Source organism: Gavialis gangeticus, unplaced genomic scaffold (genome assembly GCF_001723915.1).
Source record: "Gavialis gangeticus isolate Ggan-Ray unplaced genomic scaffold, GavGan_comp1, whole genome shotgun sequence".
Classification (NCBI taxonomy): Eukaryota; Metazoa; Chordata; order Crocodylia; family Gavialidae; genus Gavialis; species Gavialis gangeticus.
The window spans coordinates 979,524-1,004,773 of record NW_017729028.1 but is presented as its reverse complement, the minus strand read 5'-3'; the positions used below and the strand labels follow the sequence as shown (position 1 = coordinate 1,004,773).

Genomic DNA, 25,250 nt, shown 5'->3' with positions numbered 1-25,250 from the left:
ACGAGTGGCTTGTTTGGATGAGCATGGGGATGAGGGGAGGGCAGCTCCCACTGTTGCACGCACCCCTGGGCAAGTATGGGAGGGGCACGTGCCCCCCAAATCTGTGCGCAGGGTGAGGGCAGGCTGCTGCTGCGGGCTTTGCCCTGGGCGCCAAACTTCCTTGCAACAGCACTGGGTGACCCTGTCTTGGAAAGGCATAGGGAGCTGGAAAGAGGGGGCATCTGCAGACCGGAACACTTGTACTCTCCCTCTCTAGGAAAAATTTCAGCCACCACAAATCTCCCAGAAATTTTCAGCAATAGAAATGAATGCCTGTCCGTGGCCAGTATCTCCAAAAAGCTTCCCCATCAGCTCTATTCTTACCATTTTTATCTAAAAGAAATGTTGAATCATGAAGTAGAATCTAGAGTCATCACTTTCAAAACTGGATGATTCAAGTCTAAAAGCCATATTTGGGCAGTGAAATCAGATACCCCAAATTTTAGAAGTGTAGCTTCCCATTGTTATCTAGTAGAGTTTCAGAAGAAGTCAGATCATTTATTCAGCTTGCTAAATATGGCTTCAGAAACATAATGTTGAGCATCCAGTTTTGAAAATATTAGCCTAGGCCCATAAAGAAAGACACAATATTTGAAACATCATAATGCAACAAAACATGTAAGAAAAAAGTTAAAATGATTGTCTCGATTTTCATTTTGGTTTTCTGCAAATTAATGTTTTGAAATTTCACCAGTCCTCAATATATGTCTACATCTGCCTGTATAATGCAAACTTATCTACACACATAAACACACACATAAGAATGATGGAGGTAAACAAGCAAGCTTCCATGTTTACTTGCAAAATATCAAAGTACTTTATCATATCAGAACCTAGGTTGTAGAGATGTTTATGAATACAGAACAATTATTATTTATCAAATGTAAGAAAACAAAAGAGTAAAGGCAATTGAATATACATTGAACTTTTTGATTTTTTTTAATTAAGTCACACCCATAATTTTAAAAAAGTGATTTATTTTGTTAGATATTTCATTTCACCAGTAGGACACTGCAGCTGTACATTTTAGGACAATTAGAGGGCTTGTGGAGTGGTTACAATCACTTAATGTTAAATTTTGATGCTTACCTAAGATGTGCTATTACTATTCAGAGAATTGTATGTGGTCAATGGCTAATTACAGGCACTATATAAATGACACATATTTGCAAAAATATGTTTCACTGATTATATTCCTAAAACTGCAGAAACTGTTTTATAATGACAAACCATTTAAAAAAATCAAAATTTGTGTTTAAATTATTGCTGGTAAAATAATGCTTGATGCAGTGAATGTATCCCATTTAATTAATATATTCCACTGCATATGATAGCCAAGAAGTTAACTTCTATTGTATAATCCTTAAAACTTTCAAGGCTCTTGTTCATTTGCTTTTAGATAACAGAGTACGTGGAAAACCCCAGAGACGCATCCTACTTACTCCTCCATCAGGAAAAATAATGAGTCTTACATGAGTAATTGTATCCTGCATTTGCATGGCTGTGCCATCAAAGAAATGCCTCTTGTTAGGTTTAAGCTAGAACAAAAATATAAAGTAAGACTAGTATACTTAAATAGTGTCTTAACAGAAGTCATATGTTATTACACACATACACAAATATCATAAAAACCAGATGAGTGTCCACTTTAGCTAAACCTGCTCTTTGCTTACTACACTATTTAGTTTTGTCATTGTAATATTTCAAGTTCCACTCTTCAAATCTGTAATATTTATTCTTAAATGATGAACTCAGGACAACTAGTATGCTACAAGCTAAGAGCCCAACATTGCCCAAAGATATTATAACTTACTTTTGCAACAGAAAGCAAAGGGATCCATTTTAGACCCTGTTTAAGATTCCATTTCTGTATTATACATTCTTTTTCTTCTTCTGTGTTCAAGACACAGGCCTCAACTTTACATGTATCTGGAAAGTTACCTGGAAGTAAAAATATATTTTTTATATTTGTTAACGTTATAATTATCTTCTTCAGAAGAAAGCAGTTTACAAAGAAAGCTGGCATTTATAACTGAAATGTGTGGTAATGAACATCACAAGACACAGATACGATTTTTAAGTTTGTGCTGCAGTTATGGCTTGAAAGATGTATAGAGCTGACAAATAACGAAATATTTTATTTGAAAAAAAAAATCACAATTCTGTTTATCCATGAATATGAATTAATTATTTGCACAGCTCTATAAACGTAACAAATAATGCAAAACATTAACTGAACAATGTATACCTAAATGCACTTCATTTTTCACACTATATTTATGTATTCAATAAAATACATACAAATCCAACTTACTGCTTAACAGAATATAGTTGTTTTTTTCTAAGAGGACCAATCTAAAGAACACACAATTTCTTATTATAAAAAATACTCTATTCCAATCAAATTCAGTGGTAAAATCCCGGTTCCACTGAAATCAGTAGCAGACTTCCCCTTTGACTTCACTGAAGCCAATATTTCACCCAGAAAATCCTCTTGAAAATGCCCCCACCGTGGAAGTATCCTCCCCTGACATACAGCTGCTATAGTGGATTTTGTATATTGTATCCAGCCAGATGCATGTTCTTCTTATTGCTGAAGGGAGATATTGCACGTTCCACTTAGTTTACCTGATCCTCAGCTATTAAAAAAAATAGCATAATGCCTCTTGGCTCATCACCCCATGGTCTTGTGATATAGGTAATGGAAAGAGAGAGAGAGAGAAACACACACATTTATGTATTATACAACTTTTGGGGTATATTATTTTATGGCCAATAAAATACAAGGAACAAAGGCAGGGGGTCGGACTGGATAATCTACTCAGGTCCCTTCCGACCCTAGAAACTATGAAACTATGAAAGGGAAACCATTTTTCATACCTTTAAAGTGAGTGGTGTCTATTTCAATATGGGTTATTATACCAGGGTGTGCTAGACGGAAAACTGCCCATTCATGACCTGGTATCAAAAGAACACCTTTGTCATCAACCTGAAATTACAGGGAACATTTTGTATTGTTAACTGAAATGCAAGAAGAAGAAAAAACCCAGCAAGGTAGTATTTTTAATTTAGTATTTAATTTTGTTAAGGGAAAGAATGTATAAAACATTTTTATTTTCAGATTAGTGAATGAATCTAATAATAATGTTTTGCTCATTTTTACAAGATTTTTTTCTACAAAGAATTCTGTTACCTGGTACCCTTCTTTTCAAAATGATTAAATATCATGTTAATGGAAGTGAATTAGATGTATAATCTATATGTCAATAGTAGTATAAAGTTAAAGGAGGTATTGACAAGATTTGGTTCATTTTGTTCTGGACAGCAATAAGATAATAAGCATTTTCTTTTCAGTAAGAAATCCCATTCTAAAGGCCATTTTACTGGCTCGGATAACAAAAGAGAACTATAGTCAGCTGTGTGATCCCTTGCCAGTTGCAGGTGCTTGCATTTATGTCATTACCCATATTGCATCACTGATTCTTATGACAAATGTTCATGTTTTCCATTATATAGGGCTCCTGTTCTCTTCAAAGTCAATAACAACATTTCTATTGATTTCAAGGGATGGAGGATAGGGCATTAATAATTAGCCTTTTTATATCAGTGTGCTTACTTCTTAATAACTGGTGAGTCCCTTCATTTTGTTATTTTATTCACTTATATTTCTGCCAAGGTTGCTGACTGCCAAAGATAACAGTTGTAATAATCTCTCACATTTATATAATTTATTTCATTAGCAAAATACAATAAAAATCCAAGTAAACAGAAATGGTGAGAAAAATAAAGAGCAAGTTAGGCTTACTCAGCCATGTCCTATTCCTAAAGATTAGGTTGTATGCCTCCAAGATAAGAAGTTGCTTCCTTCTTGGAAGATTTAAAAGAGATCTCAAATTTCACTACAGCGTGCGCACACACGAACACAAACATACACTTTTTGATGATTTAATCGGCTTTTATTTCTTTATAAAGATAAATGTAATACTTTACTTTTACAACTGGTGGTCTATCCATTCTTCTTGCTGTTTCCCAGCCATCTTTCATTGAAGTCGCTTTTCCTGGCCCTAGAGAAACAGGAAATAGGTAACACAGTAGAGGGTATTTATTATAAACCATTCTATGGTTTCTTACTTCAAAGCTCATAAAAAAGTTGGGTCAGATGTGCAGTTTTCTTCAGTTTCCCACCAATGTGTCGCAAGTATAACCTAAAAAGGCCACTACCAGAGAGTGCCCGAATAGCCATTACCATATCACCTAAATCCAAGACAGCTTTGAACTTAAGATGACCCCTGAAATAATTCAAATTTATAAATTTGTTAAAATTTTCCACATATAGAATATAATTTTTAAGGAGGATCTTATTATTGGAGCCAGAGCCAAGCACCCACCTGCTCCCCCTCACCCACCCTCACCTTATACTCAAATCCAAGGCAAGGAACTATTTCCCCCTGCCATATTGAGGGGGGGTGGGGGCACCTGTGTCTTGTATTAGAGTAAATATAGTATATCCACGGATATTTCAAGGTTCCTAAACCCAACAGGATGTCCCTGGTAGTATGGGTCTAGTGGAGCCACATTGGCAGAGATCAGAGGGCATTTATACACATGCTCTGGGAGTGGGGGTCACTTTACTAAGAGTCACTTTGATATCTGTTCTAATTAAAATGCCCAGAGCATCTCATGAATCAGCCTTCCCCTGCTGAAAAATGGCAGCAGGGGCACTTTAACTCAAGCTCGTTGAACGTGCTTTAGTTTAAACGCCCCCACTGCCATTTTTCAGCACAGGGAGGCTGATACACAAGACGCTGGAGTCTGCTGGAGCATGGTAATTACTACACTCCCATAGCTTCGATTAATCGAGTCTGCTCTGATACATTGTAATTACAGCACTACACATGTACAGTGCTACACATAGGTGCCCAGAGCAGGAAGGAAAATGGCAGAGCCACTGCTCATTGTATATGAATATAAGCTGTGGTTCCCAAAGGCTCTGTAGAGGTTAGTGAAGCTTTTCTGTATGGGAAGGAATAAACAGCATATTAAAGAGGAATACCCATGAAAAAATCCTTGCAGGATTTTTCCTTTTAAAAAGAACCTTCACAAAGCCTTTACCGCAGGCTCTGGCCAAGGAATGAGCCATCTAATTAGAACACAGTAGCCTAAAAATGAACTGCATATTTAATGAAGGTATTAGATATTGTATTATAAATAGATTTAAAGTACAGTTCTTGGTCTTCACAGATTAACAAAAGAAATATACTGAAATTCGTAAGTTTACAAAGCTATGATGTTCAGATCCAGCCCTCCATTACATGACTGCTTTGTCTGAAAATAGGCTGCAAGATCTGACCAAAATGCAGTATAATTTAAACCCATGGGTTTAAATTACACGTGCTCTGGGGTGGAGAAGGGGGCACTTTAAATAGAGCGGTTCCAATTGCCACTCTAATTAAAGTGCCTGCAGTGTCACATGTATTCAGCATCCCACGTTTCAAATGGTGACGGGGCGCTTAAACTTAAGCTCGTTCAACAAGTGTTAGTTCTAGTGCTCCCCCTGCCATTTCGAAGCATGGAGATGCTGAATAGACATAACAAGGAGACTTTTGGAGCTCATTAATTAACACGCTCCAGCAGACTCATTTAATTAAGTCTGCTCCAAAGTACGCTAATTAGCATGTGTCAGAGCAAACATCTGGCACATGTATACGTGCCCATAGTTGTTACTACTGAGGCCAAAAGGGCCATTTTTATTAAGCTATACAGGGGATGATTGAAATCAGTTTACGCCATTACACAGTTTATTTTAATTATTAAAAACAGTATGTTTGCCTTACATAAAATATTTCTTGGGTGACCTAACTGAGTAGTGCTAAATCCAACGCAGACACCTCCATTCGCCATTGCCACCAAGTCATCCAAGTCATTTAGGCCAGAAGCTGACCAGTCCTTCTGTATGATACCGAACACCTTGAATCGTGCAATCCCACCATCTGTAGAGAAAATAAAAATTATATGATACACTTTACAGCTTTCCTCAAAAATTAATAGAACCATAAGGGTCATGCTTATACATATTCTAAAGAAAGGTACAACATAGATGGAAAAAGTAAATTCTCTTTCTTTTTATTCTACACAAACTACAAAGAAAAGAAAGGGTTTAAATTCACAGTGGAAACTGATTGCTATACGGGCACATCTACAGGGCCACCTGAGCAGGACCAGGTGCACCAGCAAGAAATAAGGCCCACACACTGACATCCCCAGGCTGATAAACTGTTTGCGTTGACAGCTTGAGAGCAATATGGCAAGCTCAAGTGCAAGGACAGTAGATGTCAGTGGGTAGGACTTATTTCTTGACAGCATGCATGCTCTTGCTCAGGAAGCCATTGTAGACACTGTCTAAACTGTCATGCAGGACTTTTATAATTCATTATGTCATTAATAAACATCAAGGTGATCTCCACACTATATATATGTACTAATAATTCACAGAGCAGTAGTAGCTGAAAATAATGTAAATTACTGTACTTTAAATCATTGCATAGATTTGTATTTTTAAGAATACAATGAGAAATGGTGGATTGGATCAGACCAAGGGTCCATTTAGCCCAGAATCTTGCATCTCATAGTGGAAGGGAGCAGATTATAAGGGAAACAATATTTAAGCAAGGCCTATCCAGAGTGATTCATCTTCCCCTCTTCCGACATTTAGAGGTTTAGGAAGTCCTGGTTTTGAGCCATTATATTTAATATCCACTGACAGACCTGTCTTTCATGAATGGTCACATCATCTTTTAAACCTGATTAAAATTATCAGTTCTGAAAAATCTTGTGGCAGTGAACTGCACAAATTAATTGCACATTGTATGAAAAATACTTTCTTCTGGTCTAAACCTGCCACTCAATAATTTCATATGTTCTCTAGTTCTAGTACCATGAGAAACACTAAATACCAAATCCCTATTTTTCTTCAATCATGATTTTATAGACCTCTATCATTAACCTTCTTAGTCATCTTTTTTCTAAACTGAAAAGTCCCAACCTATTTAGCTTCTCAGTATCCTTTATCATCCTTTCTACCCTTCTCTATACTTTTTTGAGATAGGAGAACCAAAACTGCACAAACCATTGCAGGCATGGCTGTACCCTGAATTTATACAATGACATAATGAAATCTTACGTTTTGTTTTCAGTTTCCTTCTTGATAATTCCTTAATAATTTCTAGTTCTATGTACCATTTGGACTGCTGCTGAACACTGGGCTGATGTTTTCTGACCACTATCCACAACTATCTTGCTTTCATGTGGGTTCAGAACTCAGGGGATAAATGCTTCCCTCCTTTCCACTGAATTCAACAGCAGGAAAGGAAGTAGGTAAGCAGCAGTGGCAGTTTTCATCCCTTGGGCTTTGGAACCAATGAAAGCAGACCCACGCTGGGAGCTCATGTGCGGCACAGCCAAATGAGGAAGGTTTGACTGCATCACTGCGCTCCCGCTGGGTCTAGCCCTGTGGGTTTCTAAAAGTTTCTAAAGGTACAAAAAGAAGTTATTTTTGTTACAAGATTGGCCCCTTGAATGTGCTCTACAGCCATGCCCTAACGTAAGTGTATGACTGCAGAGCCCTTTAAAAGTGCTCAATCACATGACAAATGAACCCTCATTATATAAGGGTTCAGATGAAGGCACTTCAAAGCAGAGTGCCTTCATTAACTTCTGTCTGCTCAGGTGGCTGGGATGATGCAGACTAGCCCTACCCCCAATGCTGTCTGCACGATGGGAGCAAGGTTCCCTCTAAGGTATGCGCATGCACGGCAGCACACAACTAAAAGTGTGGCCGTGCACAGCCTTTTCAAAGCTGCGCACCAGGAGAGGTGGAGGTGGGAACCTGGCACAGGCTTCACCAGCTCTGGGACACTACTCCACTCCCCGCGTGGCCTCGGGGGGTGTGTCCCACTATGTCTCAGAGCCAGCAGAGCCTCACTCGGAGCAGGCAGTGGCTCCTCCCCAAGGTGAGCCAAGACAGGGATGGAGGCTGGTGTGGGGGACTGGCGTGGGCTCCGCCGGCTCCAGGGAAGTGTTCCATTCCCCGGCCCTGATGCAGGGCAGCAGAGCACTTCCCCAGAGCCAGCAGAGCCTGCACCAGCCCCCGGCTCTCTGCCTCCGGCCCCCAGCTCCAGCCTCCGGCCCCCAGCTCCAGGCCCCAGCTCCAGCCCCCAGCCCTCTTCGATAAGTGTCCCACACCAGCCCGAGGCGGCACACTCACGGACCGAGGCAGCGCACTCACAGACCACTACTCCTTAGAGGGAACATTGGATGGGAGGGAGGGAGAAGGGAAGGAAGGGAGTTCAGGCTTAGGCAGGTGTTTGTCCAGCCCATGCTGGATTGGGGGCAGGTAGATTGGATTCCTCCCACCCCTGAGGCCCTCCGAGGGCCCCCACTCTAGTGCAGGCTGGGCAAACACCAGCCCCAGCTCCCTCCCCTCCCTTCTTCCCCCTTCCCATCAACCAGACAGCACCAGGGCTGGGAGATGGGGGCAGGGCAAGTGGGAGAGGCTACGTACACACAGCCTCTCTCACACAGCCAGATTGGCACTCAATCTCCCACCCTCCCAACCCAAAAGCAAATGTCTGTTGGGTTGGGAGGGTTGGTCTAAGAGAACGCTTTCTCATCAGCAATTCAGAAATGTATTTTTAAATGAAATATTACTTTAAATTTCAACGTAACAATTTAGAAGTCACCCTCTCATCTGTGTATTTACTACAAAAGAAACTACTGTTAAAGAATCTACCCCCACGTGCAAGGACATTTTAGTGAGACAAATGAAAGACGTTATTTGATTATAGCAGCCAAAATAAAACTCAGTAGGAAGTGGATTTCCCATTTTTCAGGGCATTTTTTGATTTTTTTATGTTCTTTTATGTTCTTTTTAACCCAAAAGGTTAAAATGTCAGTCTAAACAAGATATCAAAATAAATGTATTTGGAACAATTAAAACATTTAATTACAATATAACCAAGCCATTTTGTTTTGATTTTGTTTGAAAATTAGTGTTTTTAATAAAAAAAAACCCAAAAATATTGCTTTGAAAGGTGGTTTCAAAATGAAAACTGTATCAGTTTGAAATTAACACTTTGTTTTAAACATTTTGATTCAGATGTAAATGGTATATTTAACTGAAAATCAGTTTCAACAACAACTTTCTAACTAGCCATACCACTTACTGTTTTAATCTTCTTGCTGCATATGTTCATAACAGTCACTAACAAGATAACTTGCCTCATCTACCCGTTAAAGTTGAAGCAATTTTTGCTACATTTGTATCATTCCCAGCTTAATCACACATAACAATTACAATTGGGCAGCTACTGCTTTTCTGAAACAGATCCAAATATATCTGTCCATGCCCAAACTACTGTTCTCCTGACTGATTTTTAATCCTTGAAATAGACCTCAAAACAAATGAAACTCACATAAAACAGGTATTCCCCTGACTGTCCTCTGCTCCCTTGTATCAATGCTGAAAAATTACCCCTCTGACTGTCAATGAGTCTTGTGGTTCATGCCAGAAACTTCTATGCAGCAAACTGGGCTCCCTGCCCATCTTACAAAATCTGCTGAACAAACCTGACTCCCCACATTGCTTGTTCTCGTTGATATTTTCTGTTATTATGACAGCAACAAGTGGGAATGGGTAAACAGAAACAACAACAAAATTAAATAGTTATTACTTGGTCCATATATATTTAGTGTTATTATACCTGGATAGATGTTGAACCGTACATGAGTCCATCTCTGCTTAGAATTGGCAGAAAAATAATTTTGGCTAGTATCAAGGGGTCCCGGCTTTAATTCTGTCATTGGAACCAGGAAGTTCCATTCCTCTGACTTCATCTGATAATAAATATGAATTAATTGTGTGTCAAAGTTAAAGGTATTTATTTTATTCCATTTGTTTATAATTAAGCATAATATATCATAATATTTTATGATGAATTTTAGCCCTTCTTCTGTTAGCCAGTATTTGGCAGAATGAAGTATTCATTTCTGTTTTTTAATAATGATGGTTGAGATGACACTGGCATTCTAAGCCCCAGTACTCAGCAAGTTATAGACTTCCAAAATAATTACCTGTCAGCTGAATGTTCAAAGGAAGTAATCTGAGAAAGTCTGAAAGAAACTGTCCATTTTTGAGGATTGGACATTCAAAAAAGGTGGGGTATTTTTTAATTAAATACTTAAGGAAATACTTTCTAGTTTGCCATTTCCATTGAAAACGAGATTTTTATTGCAAAACAAAAATTAAATAAAGAGGCTTTATTCTGATCCCAGTCACATTTCATGTAAGTTTAAAGTAACTCCATTAAAATGAAGGGAACTGTTTTGGATGTATACTAGTGTGAACCTGCCATATTCTCAAAACAACTTTAAATCTACATATCATACAATACAGGCATTTTCTTTATGGGTTGTATCCAACCTGTTCTCCTTACTCAGGCAAAGCTCCCACTGTGATCAAGGAAAAGAGGTGCTTCTTGTGCTCAAGGAAACTGTAAATCAAGAAGCTGAGCTTTTATTTCCAGCTTTTATATAGATTTTTATATGACCCCTAGGTCACCACTTCCAAAAATTATTTAATTTTGGGTACACAGCTTAAAACTTCTAAAATGTTGGACAAATGATAGCAAAACAAAGGGTGGGAGGAGGGAGACTTACCACATCTGCTGTTGCTCAATAACTATTTCATGTGTTCTACTTCACTATGAGTGAAAGCAATACCAGAATAATTTCACTTCCCCTTATCACTGATACCACATGAATCAGATACTGCGGAACAGCTGATATAAAGCAAGTCTCTAATCTTATCACTTGCTAGCACTGGGTACCTAAAAACAGAGGCATCTAATATGAAGCAACATTAACTGTACATAAATAAGCAAAAGATTAATTGGAACAAGCTGAGATTAAACAAGGAAAAGCTTTGTAAAGTAGAACTATACTGTAATGTCAATTAGACACTTCGCATTAGTGGGTTTTTTATTTTTTGTCAATTTATAAGGTTTATTTGAGAGCTTGTGAAGTGTCAGATCAACAGTCCCAGAAACTAAAGTCCTTTACCCATTACAGAGGTACCACAAGTGTCATAATGCATATCGTCCTAGGCTAGAGGTTGGCAGCAGTTTGGAGTAGGGGAGCACTTTAATAAAGCTAAGGTCCAAGCTCAGACTGTTTCAAACCCAGCCGATGCCACCACTGCAATCAGTTCTCTCCCCTGCAGTGTCACTGCCACCATTCTCTGCAGCCAAAACTCCCTACATATATCCCCCATCTCTGAAAAGCCAGCCAGTTTCAACAATTGCTCACAATCAAACTATGTGTAATTCAAATGACAACCTAGAAATAAAAGGTTATGTGTCTCATTAAAATTCTAAGAACTGTTCAGCTTCCTGCTGATATTATGTACCTTCTTGACAGCTTCAAATTCTTCATCAGAAGCTGCAGTTCCTATTCTGTCCCCTCTTGGCCACAATTCTGGTATCTCAACTGCAGGAATAATATCATCACAAAGAGAGTCAATAAATAGCATCATATAATTATAGTGTAATTTTCATAAAAGGATAGAAAAATAGGGTTGGAAGGGACCTCAGGAGCCCCCCTAACTCAAGGCAGGATGATCTCTTACTAAAACAACCCAGTCAAGTTTCTGTCTAACCTACACTTGAAAACTTTCAAGAATGGAGATTCCACAACCTCTCTAAGTAACCTGTTCCAATGCTGAACTACCCTCGGAGTCAGAAAGTTCTTCCTAATATCAAACCTGGTCCAGATTAAGCAAAAAATATTTAGAATAACAGAAGTAATAATACCATTGTTTGCTCAGAGGAATGCTACCCTAGGAATCTGATCCTTTAATATGCATACCTACCTATGCCAAACAAATATGTATGACATTATTTCTATTGACAAAAATAGTGATTCCACTTTAATTATTTCAAATATTATTCTTTTTAAAACACCTTGTTCTCCCGCACTCTTCGGGAGCCAAATATAGTTGTGCCTTGTGCAACCACAGAAAGCTTCTTGACAGTAGAACCAAGGCATCTTTCCCAAACAAAGGGATGCTATACAGATGAGCATGGAGGAAAGCATCAGATTCTGGATAGCACAGAACCTATACAAGTTATCAGCATGGCAGCTAGCACAGGAAAGGAGAGGCTGGAACAAGGATGGGGAAGCAAACTGGTGGTGTTGGAACATTTGCTCCTACCACATTCTTCCACAGCAGAAAAGTTACATAGAGAGATCAGGGTGCTCTGTCTTTCTTTTTCTTGAAATAGCTCTAAAGCAGTAATGCCCAACTCATCTGGGAACCATGGGAAATAATGCTGTCACTGCTCCCCTGTGTCTTGGTCACACCTGCTCGAGTCTAGAGCCATCTGAGGCAACAGGAATAATACAATTACTTCTACTATACATATAGCCTGGATTATCTGGCTGGTTGCTGGATTCTGGATTTAATCCTCTATGACATATTTTTCCCCTCAGAAACCAGGAAGTATGTCATTCTTTAGACTATATTTCATTAAATACACATAGCACCATTGGGTAAAGGATGTTAATATGAGATTGAAAAAACAATGAAAATCAATAGTTGTATCCCTAACCATTCATAGCCTCAGTCACGCCTCATCCTGATACTGTTTTGTTATTCCCAGAAGTGCTAAAGTGGTATTTCCAGGTGTGAGATTGTTTTAGCTGCTAACCCCACAATGCCTGAAATTAAATAATTCTGTCTTCTATTAAAAAAAAAGAAAAAGTCATATTTAACTTTCCCCTCTGGATCTCACATTAGCAGTGCAATTTAACAGGCAAAAGTTCTTCCACTGTGACATCTGGACACCTTTCAGATATTAATTCATTAATTACCTTGTTTCAAGCATGCTGCCTGAACAGATATACGGGGAGCACAATTTCCAGCAAAGAAAGATGTGTTTACTTCAAATCCATGGATAGTTCCTGGTACTCCCAACTGGATAATGCACCAATCATGTCCTGAGGGATAACAAAACATATGGCTTTTCTAATAAGTGTCATGTGTAACTAAGAAATAAAAGGGCTAGTTCACTTGGACATTCAGATAATACAATCATTCTTGGTATCTAAATGACACTAAGAGGTTGACCAAACTCCAGCCTTTATACCCAGTCTTCATTGATACCAAAGTTGGGAGACATTAAGATACTTATTTTGCATAACTGTAGGCTCTGAAATAAAAATTAAGTAACAGATCTGTGTAAAGCAATCAAAAAACTGCAACAAAATTTCAGTTTATTTTTGGAGGAATTTGCATACAATTAAGATAAAGAATTATTTAAAGACATAAAAGGTGTATTTGACCAAACATGAAGAGCACCTACTTTCTGGTCATTGGAGTAGCTTTCTGAAAATCACTAGATGTTGTGTGTAAAAATAATGTATTTTCCAGTTAACACACTTCCTAGAAAGAATTATTCCAAACAATTTTGACTATAATTGTCTCTTCTCAAAACATGGAGATGTATATGCGTTAAAGAGAAAAGATGAGCTCGGACCTGAGAATTTGATTCCAGGAGCTATCTGCAAATTTCAGACCAATATCTTCACTTGGATTTTGGATACCTTTATGTTATTAAGTATTTGGATCTAGGGTTTTGATCTGGGTCTATTTTTGTTTAGAATAACCAAAAGTAAGACCCTCTCCATATAACTGCAAGCAGTGTCCAGGTACAGTGGTTCTCAGCCCTTTCAGAGTCAGGATACCCCTCCACCACATTTTTGAATGTGACATCACCCCTGGTTGAGAACCACTGCTCTACTGCCTCCAGTTACTTCAGTGCTTCACAACCAGGTATTTCTGCCTCCAAACAAAGTTGCCCCATGTGCCTGCTGCACAGCAAGCTTAGAAGGGCTGTGGCATGTGTGCACACTTCTGCTGCATTAGGGCTGGATTCAGGCCAAAGCAGGCAGGAGATGCCTGCTTATGCTGTGTAGCCCTTCTTGGCCTGGCCCCTCCTGCACTCCTCCCAGAAAAGAGATGCATGGGTGGAAATGTCCCTTGGTTGTTTCTGGAAGGAACATGGGAGAGGCCCAACTGGAAAAAGCTACCGCCACGGCAGCTTCTGCCTGCTAGGTTAATCACAGCTCTAATGTAGCAAGTGTGTACACAGGGCAGTTTGAACTGGCTGTTGCTAGAGTAGCAGCACCTGCATCACAGCATCCCAGATGGGGGCTTGGGACACCCCAGCTTAGTGCACAACTCTGGTTGAGAACCATTGATCTAGTACTTGCCAGTTCAAATCAAAATACAGGCTTGACAGTGTTACGCTTGCCAGCACCACAACTGAACAAGACCTGGGCGTTGTGATAGACAACAAAATGAACAGGAGCCACCAATGTGATGCCAGAGCTAATAAAACATTGACGTGCATCTACTAAGGCATCTCAAGCAGGGCTGAGGATGTCATCCTCCCTCTCTACTCAGCCTTGGTGAGATTGGACCTGGAGTACTGCGTCCAGTTCTGGGCGCCGCACTTCAGGAAGGATGTGAAGAAGCTCAAGACAGTCCAAAGGAGGGCCATGCACATGATTAGAGGCCTTGAGACCAGGTCATACAAGGAGAGGCTGAAAGACTTGGGGACTGTTCAGCCTGGAGAAGAGAAGACTCAGAGAGGACTTCGTAGCAGCCTATAAGTATATCAGAGGCATACATCAGACATACACCCGATGAGTAAGGTCCCTCCCAGCCCCTAACAACTATGAAACCATGAAAACAAAACAGCTGTTCATGACAAGGATCATCACAGAATAGGCATTTCTAAATTCCTATGAAGTCTGTAAGCCATTTCTGGAGGTTTTTCACATTAATTTTATCTACCAATGAAAACCCTATTTTGTAGGGCTGTGCAAAAAGTGAAGGTCTGGATATACATAGATTTGACAAACTCAGGACTCTCATTTCTATCTATCTGATAGTCAGTACTCCAAAACTTCCATCAGGAGTTTCTGGCTCATTCAAATTAAGCCGTTACAAATTAACCACCCTTAAAACTGGAAGGTGTAGTAATAAAGTGAGCCAATTTCATCCCTTCTTCCCACCAATTGTCAGTGTTTTTTGTGGTCTGAAAATCCCTTGCTGTTGTTAGGTATTAACTGACTAGTATTTACTGTTATTACCTGGGGTCCTTTTCCTCCTTGTCTCCCATCCATCCATCCATTTGCCATACGCAGTAAATTTATCTACTTTGAATTCTGGATTCTGTTTCTAAAAAATAAGCACAAGCTTATTCTGCTCGCAGTCATAAATCCATACAACTGTTGACTTTAGCATACTGAAAACAGATTTGTGCCCAGCATTTAACATGCAAGTTTCAAGCCCCAAAGCTGATGCTAATAGAAAAGGTATATAATATATGCCATTCTAATCTAGAAAAAATAACACTGAAAAATTATAACCTGTATTAGTCAATGGATTTATGCTGACCAGCTAAGGATATTGCCTTCGATTGTACTAAAATATTCTTCTGATTAGGCACATACTTTAAATCCCTGGTAACTGATTTCAGTGGTATTTTTACGTGTGAAATGACTGTAGAATCGTTTATTTAGATTACAGTTTTTTCTGTGTAAATAAAACATAAATTCTAATCAGAGCTAAAATTTATTTTAAGGTTTATTCCTCACAAAAGATGCAATTGGAAAAGAATCTCTCTAAAGAAGCCTTTAAGTCATTATTTACTGGTTGAGAAAAGGAAATATAGTTGTGAGGGAAATATCCCGCTTGATTCACTGAAATAGTTTTGACTGTACTGTTACGCCTGAAAGGTGCTAATGTGTAATCAGAATACAGAAGCTGTTATTATTGTAGTAATGAGCCAGCAATTGAATTAAATCAGTAATCAAGAATCAAAACGTTTGGTAATCATAATCAAGCCTATGCAAATGCTTCCTTTATCCAAAAGAGCAACAAACACAGGGCACAAGATGCCTGAGTGCCAATTTGGATACCATCATTATAACCAATTGGTTCACTCTATACCTATTTTCCAGGGACTTTGCACAGACGTAACTAATTTAAAGATGCAAAATATAGTGGAGAAGCAGATCCTTTGGGTTTAGATATAGCCTACAAGCTATCATATTAAACCTAGTGTTTTTATCATTTATTTATATTAAAAACAAAAACACAAATCCTTCCATGTTCATGGTTGATCAGAAATTTTCCAAAAGAACAGTTTTCTGTCAGAAAGTGTCAACCCCACTGCAAAGTAATTAACAGTCCCCAAAACAAAAGTCCACAAAAACTTGCCAGATAGCTGATTGCTTGCTTACTGTACCTTTAAAAGGTTGTCTGCAGGACTAAAAAAGTCATCTGTTGCAAATAAAACCTATGTAGAAAATAAAAACATTTTTATTTCATAGTGAAATGTACCAAGGAATTAAACAAAAAGAACATGTTTACTTGCCAACAGCGTACAAAATGATATTTTAAAAGTCCTTATATATCTTTGTATGTGTGTCTTTCATTAGGTTCTAATCCTGCAATAATCCTCTGCAGAACCACACTGAATTCAATTGTTCTTTGGAGGCTCAAATTGCTCCTGTCACAGGGGGCGTGTAGACACTGCACCTGGGAATAGTTTACTCTGGTTCCAACTGCTCTGGCATTTATTGCTTTGAATTAATTGCATGTGTAGATGCACCCACTGGCACTAAATTAAATCATGCAGCCAGTGATAGGTTTCACTTTGTATCTGAGGACATTGTTCTTTAAAATAATGTAGCATCTTAGACTTTGCAATCTTCACACATGAAACTGAACTGCTCTTAAAGAGATCAAGTCTATCTTCTCCTTTACATAAAAGCTTATCTATGTCAATTTAGAGAAGTAAAAGTTAAAGGGTGCCAATAATCTGGTTGGCAATGGCCCCCAGTACATAGTATTCCTGTCCTGAACATGAATATTCTACAGGTTTCCCTCACTTTATGCTGTACATGTGTTCCTAGAAAACGACACGTAACTCAAATTCGCATAAAGGAAACCCACTTTACAGTGTAACAAATAGGGATATGTTCCAAAACCTCAACTGTACTGACCCCCCAGACCCATTTGTACTACTTTTACAAGACAATTTTGGTACTCACCAACAGCAGATAGTACACACAAGCACACGGTGGTGGTGAATGTTACCATAATGGGGATGACAACTATAGAAACACATGTTGCAGACAACAAGCAAGGAACACAGATCCACACAGAAGGCTATATTTTGGTGCACATCACTCCCACAATGCACTGTACAAAGCAGCTGACTGCATGCTTCCACCACACCAATTGCATGAGAGTGAATTTACATTTCATGTAAAGAATTTTTGGTATAAAAAGGGCCATCACATAAGAATTCTCACATACAGAACCTGCATAAAGCGAAGGTAAACCTGTACTTAATGGTTTCTATAAATCTTCCTTTGCAGGGCCAGGGGTCCAACAGACCAGTATTGACCAACCTTTTTGGCAAGTGTGCCACAAGTTTAAAGTATGAGATAGTGCCACTCTAATAGTCAGCCAGAGCCATTGCCCAATGCTGTTGAATCTTACCTCTACCAGATCATGGCAACACTGAATTTGGCAGCATCTACCCCTATAGCTCCTGCAGAACCAAACCCTCAAGCTAGCATTAACTCCTAACTCTTGCTCCTTCCCCGACTGCTTCTCTGAGCCCCTTCCCCTCTCCAAGTACTGCTCCATTTCCCTCCCCTTAATTTTAGGAATTGTGACACCTAACTGGAAAAGCCTACAAGATCACTTTGGACCTGGTCTTGAGAGCTTACAGAATGCTCCGTAAATTTTCTTGGGTAGACTGGATTAGGGAACAATATCTATACTGTACTGCCACTGCTACATACAGATTTTTTCAGGGGCATTGGCTTTGTGAGTGTTTCATGTGGCCCTATATTTATATTCTTTTCAATATTTTAAATAGCTTGACATAGCATTTAACAAGCAATTCAATTTCAAGTTGCATCACTTATAAAATTCTTATCTGAAAGTAGCAGCAGCCAGCTACTCGCTTCATTATCAGGTATTAACTTTGCTGGAATTGCTATTTTTCCAAGCTTATAAATGACTCTCCAACACACCATAAAAACAAGCCCTCTTTTCTCCCATGACCTATATGAAATAATACAATCTCTCTTCTTTCATGCCAAAGAGGGTTGTATGGGGCTTTATAACACAAATAAATTCAAGGGTATATGGGCATATGTTTTTCTTCCTCCATATTAAAATAGTATTTTTGATGTCATACAACATCATTCATTTGAAAGGATCCCCAAATCCCTTACAAACAGTCTATACTGACATACAGCAAATAGAAATGAAATGTAAAAGTCAGGCAACCCAAGGAAGATGTTGCCAAGTAACTGTGAGTTCATCTGTTCTTTTGTGTATCAGTAGACCTAGCAGACTGGATCTTGGCTCCCAAATTTTCAAAAAAACAGTAAATTGAGATTTGTATTAGTAGGCTTGCAACTTTAAAAGGTCAGCAGCATTCCTCAGAATGTTAAGGAAAAATCTTGTGGTGAGAGGGTCAGGAAGCTAAACGAGAGTCCTGGGGGCTGCTCCTGGCTGTTCCAGACTTTTGGGGTAGCCCTTGACAAATCTCTTAATTTCCTAGTGTTTCATTTTTCCACATCTGTAAAATATGGATAATTACGCTTAAAGTGTAGGGATGCTGAGAAGCTTAATTCATTAGTGTTTGCAAAACCTTTTAGATCTTCAACTGGAAATAGCTGCAGAAGTGCCAAGTACAATCTGCATCAAACCCATACTTTGTTAACTGTATTACATTTACCTTTCCTCCCATAGTTTTGCAGGCCAAATCATTCAGATTCAGAAAGTCAGGTAAAACCTGAGTTTCTTCTTCTTTGATATGAGCAGCCATCTTCCCTGTAAAAGCAGAAGCAGAAGTCTGGGATCCTGTTCTTAAGAAGAAATGAGAGATATGAAGAAAAGCACATCCAGCATCACTTCTCATTACAGGCATACCTCGTTTTATTGCACTTCGCTTTATTGAGCTTCGCAGATATTGCGTTTTTTTACAAATTGAAGGTTTGTGGCAACCCTGCGTCAAGCAAGTCTATCGGCGCCATAGACTTGCTCGACGCAGGGTCGAAGCCATCTACTCTGCCTGTGCTCTATAAATGGAACAACAAAGTCTGGATGACAGCACATCTGTTTACAACATGGTTTACTGAATATTTTAAGCCCACTGTTGAGACCTACTGCTCAGAAAAAAAGATTCCTTTCAAAATATTACTGCTCATTGACAATGCACCTGGTCACCCAAGAGCTCTGATGGAGATGTACAACGAGATTAATGTTGTTTTCGTGCCTGCTAACACAACATCCATTCTGCAGCCCATGGATCAAGGAGTAATTTCGACTTTCAAGTCTTATTATTTAAGAAATACATTTCGTAAGGCTATAGCTGCCATAGATAGTGATTCCTCTGATGGATCTGGGCAAAGTAAATTGAAAACCTTCTGGAAAGGATTCACCATTCTAGATGCCATTAAGAACATTTGTGATTCATGGGAGGAGGTCAAAATATCAACATTAACAGGAGTTTGGAAGAAGTTGATTCCAACCCTCATGGATGACTTTGAGGGGTTCAAGACTTCAGTGGAGGAAGTAACTGCAGATGTGGTGGAAATAGCAAGAGAACTAGAATTAGAAGTGGAGCCTGAAGATGTGACTGAATTGCTGCAATCTCATGATAAAACTTTAACGGATGAGGAGTTGCTTCTTATGGATGAGCAAAGAAAGTGGTTTCTTGAGATGGAATCTACTCCTGGTGAAGATGCTGTGAACATTGTTGAAATGACAACAAAGGATTTAGAATATTACATAAACTTAGTTGATGGAGCAGCGGCAGGGTTTGAGAGGATTGACTCCAATTTTGAAAGAAGTTCTACTGTGGGTAAAATGCTATCAAACAGCATCGCATGCTACAGAGAAATCTTTTGTGAAAGGAAGAGTCAATTGAGGCGGCAACCTTCATTGTTGTCTTATTTTAAGAAATTGCCACAGCCACCCCAACCTTCAGCAACCACCACCCTGATCAGTCAGCAGCCATCAACATCGAGGCAAGACCCTCCACCAGCAGAAAGATTACGACTCGCTGAAGGCTCAGATGATGGTTAGCATTTTTTAGCAATAAAGTATTTTTTAATTAAGGTATGTACATTTTTTTTTAGACATAATGCTATTGCACACTTAATAGACTACAGTATAGTGTAAACATAACTTTTATATGCACTGGGAAACCAAAAAATTCGTGTGACTCGCTTTATTGTGATATTTGCTTTATTGCAGTGGTCTGGAACAGAACCCGCAATATCGCCGAGGTATGCCTGTACATGAATTCTCTCCTGACTTCTCAGCAATCAGGAAAAATTCCAGGAATGGGCTGAAAGAAAAGCAAGCCCATGCATAGTCAGGATAAATTTACAATTTATAATAATTTGAAGTGTGCCCAAATTTGGGATAAACAAAAGTATTAATTAGCCAGTTAGACCAGGTTAAAATGAAGAAAAAACATTTCCAAAGATAGATATATATAGATATAGACAGATAGATAGATATCTATATCTATATTAATATCAATATAAATATAGATATCTTAGGAAAATATATATCAAAAGTTTTAAATGTATTTTTAAATTTATATAGTCCCAAAAGTTACATTTTAGTAATAATCCACATTACTTTTAGTATCAGTGCTAGTGCTCTTTGCTCAAAATGGGTGCTGTGCAAATAAACAAGAAGTCAGAATCCCAGCCTTCAAGAATTATAAATGGTTCAGACATATCCCAATGTGTCTTTTTTTTTGATAGTAGGGAGAAACCTAGGACAAGCCATACTACTTGTGATGTCTCCTGAGATAGGGTTGTGAATGGGAGCACTGTGAGTAAAACATGTAGATGTAGCCAGGGTGGTTAGTGAATGTGCTGTATTAGCACAGCTGCTACACAGCCTTTAGTCAGTAGGATTCCAACAGAGCCCTGGCACTGACTTAAGGCTGCAGATGGTGCAGTTGTCCCAAGCTGCACCATCTGCCTTGGGGTCCTTGCAGGTTCTGGGGAACTTTAATCTATGGTCTGAACCTTCATTTGGTCTGTGAGCCTGTGGGGACCTGACCTTCAATTTGACAGCATTTACCTATTTGGCTGTGTGCAATGTGATATCCTTGCAGCACCGCATCCAAGCAGCTCAAAAACAGCACAGCTAAATAGCAAGAATCCTACTGGTATGAAGGAAAATCAGGGAGATGGGGAGAGAATGGAGAAGGCATGGAACCACGGATGTCTGTTTAAAAAAGCCACAGATTCCAGCACCTCTGTAATTATCTATAGGCCAGTTAACTGGTTGATAAACCATATTAGGCTTTCAGAAATAACAGTACTCATTTCATGTCCACCCACCTTCTGCACACAGCTAACACCAGAAGTTACTTTTTTCTCCTGCAGTAAGAAGAATGAGGGCAAGCAATGGGGGACAAGGTAGGAAATGGGGCAGGGGCATACACACACTGCTTCTGCCACAGACGCCAGAATAGGAGCTCCTAGTAACAAATATCTTCTGGGGGAGAAATGTAGAGTACCTGACATACAGAAGCGGGGAAAAGGGACACAATGTTCCTAGCATGGAGAGAAGGGACGAATACAGGGCAGGCAGTCTCTGATATGGAGACATACACACACCCTTAGTATGCTAGGCGTGAGTGACTGGGATGGGAGAGTGGAGAAAGGCACATGCATATCTCCTGCCTTGGATGAGGATGAAGAAAATGAAGGATCTTGGAGTGGGGAAGGACACTGAGGGTGCACAGAGCCCCAGGCATGAGGGAGATGATGGGAAAAGTTACCGGGAATCTGTGGCATAAAGACAGTCATTGGGAACTGTTCACAGGAGATTGTCATGAGGAATGGAGGGGCACAAGGAGCCTCTAGTGTGTGCAGCAAGTTCGAGCAACAGAAGTTACAAAGGTATACAATGCCCTCATTCAAAAAAGCCTACAGGTCTGCAGGGCTCCAGAACATGGAGGTACAGTGGACACACCTGTGCAGTTGCTTCATGTTCTGACCGGGGCAGGGAATGGCCTGCAGGTTGGGCTACTCATTTCCCTAGAGCCCCCCTACGTGTGCATCTTCCACATTGTTCACGCCTAACAAGCCATTAAGTCTTCAGGGCAGGGGCTCCATCTCAAACTGTTGTGTAAGTCAGTGAGTATCTCTGTAACAGGGCGGAGTCCTAGGGGTGGCCATGATCTCCCCTAGCACCCCCTTTCCATGCCAAGTTTGCCTCAAAGCACCCTCAAGTTTCGCCCGCCATGTCTTCAGGGTTATTGTATAATAGGGAGGTTGCCCATCCGTCATCTTGGACACGGTTTTCCGTTGCACTGAGACACCCATTACTGAATGGGGCCAGGGTACATCCCAGCCTTACGGGCTACGTGTGGCTCCAACCCCCCCTTACCACACCCCAAGCCTCACTGATGTAACTGATGTTGTTTGGTCTTTCTCTGGTGCTCAGGCTCTCCACAGCCCTGTCTCTCGCTGCCCCCTCTCTGGGGCTTCTCACTGCCCCCTCTCTGGGGCTGGGGTTCTCATGCCACCATGGGTCCCCTATGAGGCCTCCTCCAACCCCTAATAGCATCACCCAAGCCTCCGGTGTAAACAGCAACCACAAAACATAAGCCCCCGGGCTATAACATCAATTCTAGCCACTTAGCTGTAACATTATTCGAGCCACCCCAAGGGTGCTCCATTTCTCCCCCAGCATCAGCCTGCTCATGCAGTCCAGCCTCTCCTCTTCACTTACTTAGGCAGAGCTCCTTCCCCCTTAGCAGCCCACAGCCAACTCTCCCCAAGCCTCAGGCTTGTGATTTATATAGGCACCAGTCCCTGCCCCTTCCGGTCAGCTGACCAGGCAGGTGCGACTCACTACCCTCATTAACCAGTTGTCCCAGCAACCTGCACTTGGGCCCTTATCTCTGCTCTCAAAGTAGAAGGCACCTTAGTGCCCTGCTACAATCTCTGCAGAATAATAAATGTGATCCCCCTTGAGAACATCTGCACCACTGGGGCATTTCTGGAGGCAGCCTACACTAACAATAAATGATCCATTTTATTCAGTTACAAAAATAGTATCTATTGTCTTCATATTTACTGCAGAATGGAGTAGCCAAAATGGATAGGAAAAAGCAGACCAGGGAGAAAAGCATATTACAGCCTGAATGGTTACCTAGGGACTCATTTCAGAAATCAAACATGTCTTGACCACCTCCTTCTGAATATCTAAGGAGATACCTAGCAGTGCAGAGCTGATGTGATTCTACCACACAGGGGGACAGAAGATTATTGAGTCTGCCCACGAGGCTTGCATCTACCTCTAGGTCAGACATCATCTCCACGGTAGCTCCCTGGGCCTGTTAATAGCGCATAGCTGGGACCTGGGAAAGAGGAAGGGGCAGTTATCCATGAGCCTCAGAGACCCAAGTTGCTCTCTACTTGGCAAGGTCAGAAGAGAATATTTTGTTACTAGCCCTGTGACCTGAAAGTGGAGGATTTTGTCCTCACCCCATACTGAACCCTACCTACTCTACTGGTTTAACATAGGAAAAAGTGGTGTCCTGAATATAGTATCTACTAATTAGCATCTTTTTCTATATCGTAGCCATTTGATAGTTGCTTTAAGCTTTTTTTATGCCCTGACCAGGTTATCTCACTAATGTATTGCAGCTCTAATTAGAGCCATCAACACTGAGTTGAGCATAGGTCAGTTCAGAGAAAAGAACAGGATTTGACTTCTCCCATGTAACTAGAGTCTACTGCGGCTATAGCTGGCTGTGTATGTGTATCTGTATATGTGGCTGAACAACTCCCACAAGCAGATGCTTATTTCACAGCAAATACTTTATTTTTGTGAAACTGGTTTCCTTCAATGTTCATTGTGTACATTGTATTGAGCTGAATGATTAATGGCCATATACCCAACTAATGAAACTGAAGAAGTTACATTGATTGGGTTATGAAAGAAATACTAAGAAATCAGTGCACTGTTCTGGGACTGCATTTCAAATAGAGAGACTTCTGTTGTTCATATATTCTCCACTATTTCCACTACCGCAGTGGGTTTGATTTTAGACCCAAATTTACCTCATTATACTATCATAAAAATAGCAACAAAAATAATTTCAAAATAAGCTTCTAATATTACAACTACCAGTAATTGATTGTTGGTGCATTTTTTCAGTCACCTAACAATGGATTAAAGCCTAATTGTCTCATCTGCTGGCCCAAGTGACATTTTCTAAGTAGCAAGTTAGAGATCTACATTTTATTATTTTTATCCAAAACCAAATCCAAACACAAGATGAAAGGTTCATTTAAAACCTTCATTTTTCATAACTGGTGTTTTCTAAAATTTCTTTTTATCTTAAGAAAAAGGATTAATTACAGGAAGATTAATCTCAAGGAAAAACAGCAATTACAGTTTTCTTAGTTTGAAGACTTTCTCAATTCTAATTCTCCCTCTTTCCTAACTGAACACAATATTGTTGTATCCAGGAAGATACATAAGAAAAGTGGGTAATAACATTGACTAAGATGCTGCATAAACATTGTTTAAAAGAAACTTATATAAGGTATCTTAGCAGTTATACTCCTTTGGAAAACAAAAACTTAAATTATCACAAAGATTAGTGTCATCTGAAGTGTCATATTTCTACGTAGTGTAAATGAGCCTATCCAAAATACAAAATTAATAAGCAGTAACTTTTTTAGCCTACCTTATGTCTTCCACTCCTGCGTCAACTAGAGAAATCAGAAATGCTGAGAGAGCAGGGTTTGAGAGGGCTGTGAGTGTAGACCCCAAAGCAAGCAGAGTTATGCAACTTATCGGTAAACAAATCATTGGACTTTACTGATTCCAACTTCCTCCTCCCTCCCCCCTAACCATTAGCAGCTCATTTGAACTGAACCAGATATTTTCTTTGTAGCTCTTTCTGCATCTGGAAATCTACAGCTAAGTTATACCTGGATGTGTATAGCATATACAACAGGTTACCTTAACTAGTTCAAGGTCAGATTTTATTCAAGGCACATTTTAAGGC

General features: G+C 39.7%; 2 protein-coding genes across 5 annotated transcripts; one reads left to right on the top strand and one right to left on the bottom strand.

Annotated features, from left to right (window-relative positions):
• Positions 1–832: 832 nt before the first annotated feature.
• Positions 833–25,033, bottom strand: ALLC (allantoicase). Of its 4 annotated transcripts, none has more exons than XM_019520713.1 (12): positions 24,927–25,033; positions 18,927–19,056; positions 16,410–16,460; positions 15,250–15,337; positions 12,964–13,089; positions 11,501–11,580; positions 9,798–9,930; positions 5,874–6,029; positions 4,030–4,103; positions 2,920–3,028; positions 1,853–1,980; positions 833–1,577 (listed from the first exon to the last, which is right to left on the bottom strand). In XM_019520713.1, exons 2-12 carry the CDS (start codon positions 19,014–19,016, stop codon positions 1,425–1,427), a joined length of 1,188 nt encoding a protein of 395 aa, XP_019376258.1. In that variant the 5' UTR covers positions 19,017–19,056; positions 24,927–25,033; the 3' UTR covers positions 833–1,424. The 4 variants fall into 4 exon arrangements, with proteins under 4 accessions (XP_019376258.1, XP_019376259.1, XP_019376260.1 ...); XM_019520714.1 differs by having other exon boundaries at positions 18,927–19,051; XM_019520715.1 differs by having other exon boundaries at positions 18,927–19,021; positions 24,927–25,031.
• Positions 19,068–20,263, top strand: LOC109300047 (tigger transposable element-derived protein 1-like; the record flags this gene model as incomplete). Its single annotated transcript, XM_019520654.1, has 2 exons — positions 19,068–19,086; positions 19,242–20,263. Coding segments are annotated over exons 1-2 (1,041 nt in total), but the record flags the coding sequence as incomplete, so codon positions are not given.
• Positions 25,034–25,250: the final 217 nt, after the last annotated feature.

Excerpts from the sequence above, each read along its gene's own strand:
- ALLC (XM_019520713.1), bottom strand. The coding sequence starts at position 19,016 with ATGGCTGCTCATATCAAAGAAGAAGAAACTCAGGTTTTACCTGACTTT. Across the intron at positions 13,090-15,249 it reads AAGGAGGAAAAGGACCCCAG|GACATGATTGGTGCATTATC; the intron begins GTAATAACAGTA and ends GTTATCCCTCAG. Across the intron at positions 1,981-2,919 it reads AGACACCACTCACTTTAAAG|GTAACTTTCCAGATACATGT; the intron begins GTATGAAAAATG and ends TTTTACTTCCAG.